Source organism: Clupea harengus, chromosome 1 (assembly GCF_900700415.2).
Source record: "Clupea harengus chromosome 1, Ch_v2.0.2, whole genome shotgun sequence".
Lineage (NCBI taxonomy): Eukaryota > Metazoa > Chordata > Actinopteri > Clupeiformes > Clupeidae > Clupea > Clupea harengus.
The window spans coordinates 10,865,445-10,874,872 of NC_045152.1; the positions used below are offsets into that span (position 1 = coordinate 10,865,445).

General features: G+C 46.9%; 1 protein-coding gene across 1 annotated transcript in view; it reads left to right on the forward strand.

Moving 5' to 3' along the window:
• fam171a2a (family with sequence similarity 171 member A2a) overlaps positions 1-7,976 on the forward strand; it is a 51,403-nt gene extending 43,427 nt beyond the window's left edge. The window contains exons 6-8 of the mRNA XM_012816751.3: positions 1,339-1,452; positions 2,422-2,548; positions 4,373-7,976. Of these exons, the coding sequence (XP_012672205.2) occupies positions 1,339-1,452; positions 2,422-2,548; positions 4,373-5,999 (1,868 nt within the window). The 3' untranslated portion in view covers positions 6,000-7,976. The remainder of the gene's footprint in view (positions 1-1,338; positions 1,453-2,421; positions 2,549-4,372) is intronic.
• The last annotated feature ends 1,452 nt before the right edge of the window (positions 7,977-9,428 follow it).

Below are 9,428 nucleotides of genomic sequence, written 5' to 3' on the forward strand. Positions count from 1 at the left end.
TGGTCATGGTCACGGTCACGCTCCCCACCACCCTGTTATCCACGCCACCTCCTCTCCTCATTAAGAGTCATAAGGAGACGCGCGGCCATGCCCCCCACAACTCACCCCCCACCCCCAGAGACCCAATCAAAACCGCCATTGTTTCCATACACTGCCCCAGCTCCTGAGGAGGCCTCACCAACTGTTTGCTTTGGAGACGGATCACAGACAATGGGGGGGGGTGAGGGGGGCTATGACAGCTCTGGCAGGGCGGCCGGTCGAGCTCCGCCAAGTGAGGTTGGGGCTGAGGGGGTGGGGGGATCTGGGAAAGCCCCATGCTTCTGCTTTGATGGGACTGACATCACAGCAGAGTTTTAGGTGTGACTACGGCGCCCACTGCTGGCTGTCATTGAGAATTACAGGCATGTACCAGCTGAACCCTGGCCATTTCTTTGTCACGCTGTAACTCCCACACGCTTTCTGTGCTCCCTTCCTGCCCTGATGCATTTTATGGTGGATTGTCCATCAGTTTCCCTCAGTGCTGTGCTGCATGTGGTGTTAGTATAGCATGTAGCCACAAATCAGAGTTGTTAGTGGGGGCTCTGGAATATCTCAGATCTGCTATTAATAGCCCTGACTGTGAGTGAGAGTGTAACTGTCAAGGCATAACTAATAGATGGGCAGTAATGGATCCCTGCTTGCAGTTCTTGTAGGCCCCTTGTGTTGACAGTGGTAGTATTTTCAGCTCTATGGCTTTTGTTCATCGTTCTGAAGTGTATCCTCAGGTGCAAAGGCTTTTATTTAAGCACAACTATGAATATTTATCCCTCATCTTATTAAACAGCAGTACAGTGAATGAGCCATGAGATGAAAAGGTTTTCTGAAGAATGTAACCATCATCCAAAAGATCTATAAATTGGATAATTACAATTCAGCCATACATCCTCTGAGTGTGTCTGTGTTGAAATCACATACTGACATATAAAGCAGAGGTGTTGCTGTTGCAGTCATGGTTTGGATGGGGCTGGGATGTGTTTTAGGGATCACCCTGTCAGAACACATAAAGTTGAAGCCATCATCTCTATCCTTCAGGGCCAAAAAGAAAACATCACCCTCTCCCTCCCTGGTCTGTCCTTGTTTGCCTCAATTAATGACACAATCTGAACCACGTGGGTGGAGGCCTGTCTCTCTCTGTCTGTGTGTTTTATCAGAATTATTACTTATACAGTTACACAACAATGCCCTATGTATTGGCTGTATCCTAATTTGCTTTGTGTAGCTCTAATGTATCTCCATGTCCTAACGTAAAACACTAATGTGATTCTGTCTTTGTCTTTATGATGTAATTTCCTCCCACAGGCCTCTGGGTGAGGAGTGGAGCAGGCTACATTAGGAAAGATGGATCCCACTTGACCTGGAGCTTTGTGGCTCCTCAGCTTGGCTATTGGCTGGCAGCCTTCCCATCCTCTACAGGTAAATTCAGCAGGGGGCGGGGGGGGCCATTTGGAGTACTTAAATTACAGACATTACAGTTGAATGGGAACTCACATCTGGCTTTTGTTAATGATGTACAGCGATTGCCAATACCATTTGTAGATCCGTCAGTACAGAACCAGTTTTAGCCCGAATGGAATCATTTTGACTCATCAAGCTTGGACTGTAATCAGATGAGTGTTTTGTGTTTTTATTTTCTGGTCTTGGGTAAAACTCAGATACTGTCTGTCAAACCCAGCCTCCTTCAAATGCTACTAAGGTTGTAGTACATGATCAAAATCGTCCATGACATCTCTTGTCAATCGTGCATAAAGGAATTTGTTATCTGATACTCAGGACAAGTGTTTCAGATAAACAGAGATATGGATATTTAATGGCTTTCTCATGGTTAATATTATTGCATATTCAAAACCAGATTGCATGGTGACACAGAGAGCATACTGTACACTGTGTATCAGCATGTTTTTGGTTCAAGTAATAATCTATGTTGTAGTATTTGTACATGTACATTCAAATCATACATTCTTTATTTATTTTATGTCAATTTGTTTTAGAGTTCAAAGTGAGATCAACTTTCACATACATCAGCCTACATTGCTGAACTGCCTGCGCTTGTTTGCCTGTGTTTATTCACACCGCCAGCATTACTACTGTGGCACTGCTACAGCCAGCCCTATCCTAATTTTAGTTTACCCTTGTGCAGTGACACAAGTGAAAGAGAGTGCACCCGGCCTACAATGGGTTTCTGCTATGACTATTAGTACACATGTAACCTCCACTTTCCCTTTTCATAACATGCAATTGCGAACATGGTTGAAAAATATATACATGGGCGCCGGAATGAAAATCAACAGGTAACGCAGCCGCCACGCACACGCGAGGCAGGCGATGTGAAAAGGCCCCGATATGGAAGTACATACCGCATGTGTGTTTCTCTTTTTTGGTCAGGCACCGCTCTGAACCCCTCTGGCCTGGGTGACATCACCACCTACCACACCATCTTCCTTCTGACCATTCTGGGCTCCATGGCGCTGCTGGTCCTCATCCTCCTGTGTGTCCTCCTGTACTACTGCAGGTGGGCGGGCCCACACCTCTCAGTGGATGCGCTGGTGTCGCCACTGCTGCTCATGTAGATGGTGTTCTTATGACCATCACTGTTAATGTGTTTAGTGTTAAAACCTGCCAATTTCATTTGGATGCACTGCACGCAAAAGCTGTGTGAGCGTTGCCATTGAACACATTTGTGTGTGTGTCTGTGTGTGTACAGTGGGGAAAATAAGTATTTGAACCCCTGCCGATTTCGCAAGTTTGGCCACTTGCAAAGAAATGTGTGATCTATAATTGTAATAGTAGGTATATTTTAACAGTGAGAAACAGAATATCAACAAAAAAATCCAGAAAACTGCATTTTATAACATTTATGACTTAATTTGCATTTGATGCAGAAAATAAGTATTTGAACCCCTAGCAAAACATGACTTAGTCCTTGGTGGAATAACCCTTGTTGGCAAGCACAGACGTCAGACTTTTCTTGTAGTTGGTCACCAGGTTTACACACATCTCAGGAGGGATTTTGGTCCATTCCTCTTTGCAGATCCTCTCCAAATCCTTAAGGTTGCATTTTCAATGGGATGGAATGAGGGAATGAGGTTCAAGCCCAATATTCCACATTACATGGCCCCATCCATAGTCCCCTCGATGCAGTGGAGTCGTCCTGTACCCTTGGCAGAGAAACAGCCCCAAAGCATAATGTTTCCACCTCCATGCTTGACGGTGGGGATGGTGTCATATTCAGCATTCATCCCCCTCCAAACGCGGCAAGTCGAGTTGATGCCAAAGAGCTTGATTTTGGTCTCATCTGACCACATTCTGTCTCCCAATCCTCCTTAGAATCATTCAAGTGTTCATTGGCAAACTTCAGACGGCCCTGTACATGTGCTTCCTTGAGCAGGGGGACCTTGAGAGTTCTGCAGTACTTCAAACCATTACGGCGTAGTGTGTTGCCAATGGTTTTCTTGGCGACTGTGGTCCCAGCTGCCTTGATCATTACATTTACATTTACATTTGGTCATTTAGCAGACGCTTTTGTCCAAAGCGACGTATCACAAGCTCATCACATTCACAAGCTCCCCCTGTGTAGTTCTGGGGTTATTCTGCACCTTTCGGATGATCACCGATACCGCACAAGGGGATATCTTGCATGGAGCCCCAGACCTAGAGAGATGCACAGTTGTTTAGTGTTGCTTCCATTTGCGAATAATCGCACCAATAGTTGTCTGCTTCTCACCAAGCTGCTTGCCGATGGTTTTGTAACCCATTCCAGCCTTGTGCAGGTCTACAATCTCTGACTTCCTTGGTCAACTCTTTGGTCTTGCCCATGGTGGTGAGGTTGAAGGTGTGAAGTATGATTCTTTGGACAGGTTTCTTTTATACACGTCACCAGTTGAGATCAGGTGTACCTTGTTAGGCCTAATGAGGACTAATCTGTGTGCTTCTTGGGCACATAACTGGTCATTGGGAGCCAGAATTCTTGCTGTTTGCTTAGGGGTTCAAATACTTATTTTCTGCATCAAATACAAATAAAGTCATAAATGTTATAAAATGCCGTTTTCTGGATTTGTTTGTTGATATTCTATTTCTCACTTGTAAAATACAACTACCATTACAATTATAGATCACACATTTCTTTGCAAGTGGCCAAACTTGTGAAATCGGCAGGGGTTCAAATACTTATTTTCCCCACTGTATATGTCTTTCAGAGAGAGACAGGCTGAACCATTTTCTTTCACTTGAAGTTAATTAATATACTAATAATCATCATGGTAATAATAATGTATTAATAATACAATGTAATGAAAAAAATAATAATAAGTAATACTGGCTGGCTTCTCTGCTCCAGGAGGAGGTGCCTAAAGCCACGAGTGCAGCACCGTAAACGTCACCTGTCAGCGGCGCTGGACAGCTCCAAGCGGGACCAGTGCACCTCCACCTCCCAGCTGCACCTCATCAGCAGCGGACACCTGGAGACGGCCTCGTGCATGGGCGATAGCGACGCGGTCAAGTCTGACCTCTCCTCCACGCGCGACCTGCACAGCTCGCGCGAGGAGTTCTTCCGGAATGCTCCAACATCCGCCTCGGCCGCGCAGAAGCTGCGCCACTCGAAGGTGAACTCTGACACGCTCACGCGCCGCGGAGGAGGAGGAAGAGGAGGAGGAGGAGGAGGAGGTGAGAAGGAGAGCTTCCAGTTGAAGGTTGCCCGCTCCACCAACACCACCACCACCAGCAACCTGGACCCGCTGCTGCTCCGCGACGATTGCAGCGGCCGCTACAGCTCGGGGGACGACGGCGACGACCGTCGCAGCCACCACCTCCACCTCCACAGCGCCAAGGACAACCAGGGCTACACCTCCGACATGCCCTCGCCACCCCTTCTCCTGCCTCCCTTCGCCGGGCACTACCAGGACGGCAAGCCCCCAGAGTACACAGCCTCCCATCCCCCGGTGGGCAACACCCAGGGGCAGCTGGTGTTCTGCCACTCCATGGAGCAGATGACGGAGAGCATGTACCGAAGCGTGGTGCCCACGCTGGTCATCCCGGCGCACTACGTGCAGCTGTCCTCCGACCTGTCGGCCATCGAGCAGGCCATGGAGCGGCAGCAGCAGCTGCAGCATGACATGGAGGGTATCCAGGTGACCATGACGCTGCCACGGCCGGGCCAGGGGCAGAAGCAGCAGCAGCAGGAGAACCAGAGCCAGCAGTCACAGCAGGGGACGGAGGAGGAGGGAGGGGAGCGCCAGGGCGAGGGTTGTGATGACGGTCGGAAGGACTGGACGCCTGACCCTTCCTCAGGGCCTGTCCGCATCCCGGTGCTGTTCAACGACTCGACCATGGCGCAGATGAATGGCGAGCTGCAGGCACTGACGGAGAAGAAGCTACTGGAACTGGGCGTGAAGCCACAGCCGCGCGCCTGGTTCGTGTCGCTGGACGGGCGGGCCAACTCGCTCGTGCGGCACTCGTACATCGAGCTGGGTAACGAGACGTCGACGGGGCGCCTGCCCATCATCACCACCACGGGGCTGGAGCAGGAGCAGCACCGGTCAGGGTTGCGCAACGCCCGCGCCGCCCAGCTGCAGCAAAAACGACGTGAACGGGACGAGCAGAAAGCCAAGGAGGGCAGCATGGAGCAGCGCAAGCTGCATGGCAAGTCGTACTCCAAACTCCCGGTGATCGAGCCGCCGGACCCCCCGAGCAGCAGCAGCAACGAGAGCCACGTGCCGCTCTACTCGCCCGAGGACAACTCCCTCACTCCGCTGCTGGACGAGGACGCGGCACCCGCCCGGGGCGGTACCTTCCCCCGCAGCGGGCGCAGCCGTGACAACAGTGCCCGGAGCAGCACCAGCGACACGCTTAGGAACTCCGCAACCAGCCCTGACGACGACGGCGGCGACGACAAAGACGACGACGGGGAGAACAAGAAGAGCCCGTGGCAGAAGCGCGAGGAGAGGCCGCTCATGGTGTGGAAGTAGAAGGGAAGCGGTTCATCCTGCCCCCGAACTTACGCCTCGCAATCACCGCGTTTCGATTGAAGTTGCCCCAACAAAATAAGACAGTCACACTGTGAGAGAGAAAAACTGTGAAACATGACAGAAAAAAAAGACAAGCTATACCCACACATTTAAGAAAAGAAAAAAAAGCACAACTGTGACTAGAGCAAGGACCAGTTTGCTGCTGACCCTATTTCGCTGTTAGCTGTAACCACTTTGGGAGCCAACCGTGTCTGCATATGTGGTGTTGAAAGCCATTTCCCAGTGAGCGTCTGGTTGGAGTTGTAGCCTACTAAGAAGGCTCTCAGACAGGAGAGTTTTTTTTCTCCCTGGCCTTAGGAGGAGCCGATTGACTTGATTGACAGCAGGTGGGTTACTAGGCTAAATCAAATCAGAGTGTTCAGCTGGCTAACTCAACCATCAACGCTGGGTTTTATTTTTTCTCTTCTCTCCTGAAATCTTTGCTGTGGTACCCTTGGAAACCTCACTCCTCTCACTTTCCTTAAGACTTCTCTGTTTCAAGAGATGCCTGTTCAGTTGATGAGCCATTTCTTCTGTCTTGCGTTCAGGAAGAGAACCAATGGCCTTACAGAACCTATGGGTCCCAATGGCGAGCCATCCTTTTTTGTCCTTTGTGGGCTCCCATAGACCAATGACCCAATGAATTGCTATCTAAGGAAATGATCAATTTATTTCAGTATTTTTATGCGTAGATTTGTGTTTGTTTTTAAAGAAATGGGTCTCCTTGAAAGTGTTTTTACATGTACATTATATGAAAAAATGGACCCTTGGGATTTTCTAGGATGTGAACAAAGACTGGACTCGATAAGCATTTCACTAGAATGTGTGCCAGGGCACTGGTTAACATTAGGCATTGCCACAGGTGTCCGGCGACGATGTATAGTGACAATATGTTGCCCTTGCACCGAGGCTGTCTTTATTCGATGGCCTTAGAATATCTTAGGGGTGATTCACTAAAGCTTGGTCAATATCGCAAAGGGAAATATGTTTTTTTGCTGACTAAGGAGTGTTTTTAGACAAGTTATGTTTTTTGTTTTATTTTCTAACCTGTGGATAACTGTACTTGCATAATTAACATTTTGTTGAAGGAGTTACAGGAGGAATCGTTTGCTGTGTCTTGCATGATGAACAGAACCATCAGAAGCATTTTATGTGTTAAAACAGTAATAAAATGTTTATTTGCTTTCACCTAACACCTAGTTATTAGCCTAGGCACATTTGCAGCACTCAAAGGTGACTGATCTGTGAGTTTTCATTGTAGAAGAAATCCACTGTAATTCTACGATAAAAGACTGTTCTCACATAGGCTCTACTGTAAGTTATACAACCTTTGCCATTTATTCTGAATGTCCATTACACAATAGTTTATCCCTTAATACTAAAGTTGGTGATTTTGACCTGCTAAATGAAGTCATAATTAACTGGAAACCATCAGAATCAGTGTTGTGCACAATCATTCAGGGTGTTGTACTGGGACACTTGGTTTCCTCAATTACATTTACACAGACATTTAGAATTAGCCATAGTTCTGCCATCAAGATGTGGTGGGGCAAAGCAAAAAAAAAAAGTAATTTAGTAACTTCACTTATTAAACCACAACCTCTGCCTCTAGTTTTGATTCTTGTCAGGGGAACATTTTTCTCTGTCTGTCAGAATGACAGCAGGTGGCATGTGAAAGGTCACTGTATCACTGCCCGTGAATCTCTTAGATGTCCCTTACTGATAGACACTGGCCTTACCCCATAAGCTACCATTTGTCAGCTACTCTATTGTGATGAATTGTGTGAAATTGGACCATGATAGATTGAGCAGATGGTAAGATTGTTTACCAGCACCACACCATGAAATTATATCCGTTAAGGATCTGCACTATTTGTGCCAAAGTTTAATACCAAGTATGGCCACCCCAACCTCAATAAAACTAATTTATGACTTACACACCCACACAATCTCTCTCTTTCTCTCTCTTGCCCATTATCAAATTATTATTATTATTATTATTATCATTATTATTCAAATGTCCTTCCTTAGTGTGAAGTGCCTTCTCTTGCCACCCAAATTTATTGAATAGCACTGATAAGTCTCCCTGCATGCTCTAGAGTATTGAACACCAATGGCACACACACACACACAAACAACTTCTATGAGCAACAGTTTAAAATATAAATGTCTGTATAGCCATGCGGCAAGGTAGTATTCTGAGATAATTAACACTTAAAACAGGGACCCATGGCACCATTGTGGATCTGTCGTCCAATTAGTACAAGGCTAAAACACTACATTTGTGTGTGTGTGTGTGTGTGTGTGTGTGTGTGTGTGTGTGTGTGTGTGTGTGTGTGTGTGTGTGTGTGTGTGTGTGTGTGTGTGTGTGTGTGTGTGTGTGTGTGTGTGTGTGTGTGTGTGTGTGTGTGTGTGTGTAAGACAAAGAGAGAGGGAGGGCAGGCACATGTATCACTATTTCACAGGACCACGTATGATAGTGGCCACCTGAAAATGAATCACTGAATGCTTTCCCATGTACTGTGTTCACCTCTTGTTCCGTAGACGAGAGCACTGATAGCACGAAGAGTGTATTAGACAGTTCCTATAGCATGAGTAACTCTCCTGTTCAGTCAGTCTTGATCCTAGAGGTCTGGCACTTCTCCTTCTCTTTTTTCTGTGTGATGAGATCTGTGAGGGCGGTCAGGAAGACAGGCGCGGGGGATGTGAATGTGGTAACACATAGCATGTGGAGTATGGAAGAGAATAAACAAGTTCAACATGTTGACAGCTGTTCCAGCTTCTGACAGGCAGCTTTAGTCATCAAGGGCTGTAGGTGATGAAAGGGGTCCCTTAGTCTACAAGTATCTTCCCTACACATGTTGTTTTGTTCTGTGGAGACTGGAAGTAGTACAGCTGTTTCTGCTCCACAGCATTTTATGACTACAGTCTAACTGGCGTCTTCTCTGGTCTGCTTGGAAAGCCTCTGACATTTCGACATGTTGGATATTTTCACCATAGATATATATTATATTTTTTGGACCATCCAATGCTCTTTCTCAAATCTGCTTACAATTTCACAAAATCACCACTTGTCAGTTTCAGACATTTATCCTTGCAGTAATTCTCACTCATTTTTAGGCCAAAATTCCCTATAGTTGTCCTCTGGCATATACTGTAATGCAGGTCTGGCTCTGTAAGACTAGCTTTATCCTCTAACTAGACTATAGCGAAACCGTTGCTAAACTCCGCTAAATTCAAAGCTAGTCTCAAAGAGCCAAGTTCAAAGTTCAACGCTGTAGGGGCAGTTTTGATGAGCAGAGACCGACAGATGCGTGCTTCTTTTCTTCGCTGAAACTAGAGAATATGAGCACTGTGATCCAATTTTTAGCCTTTTTTCTTGATATACAC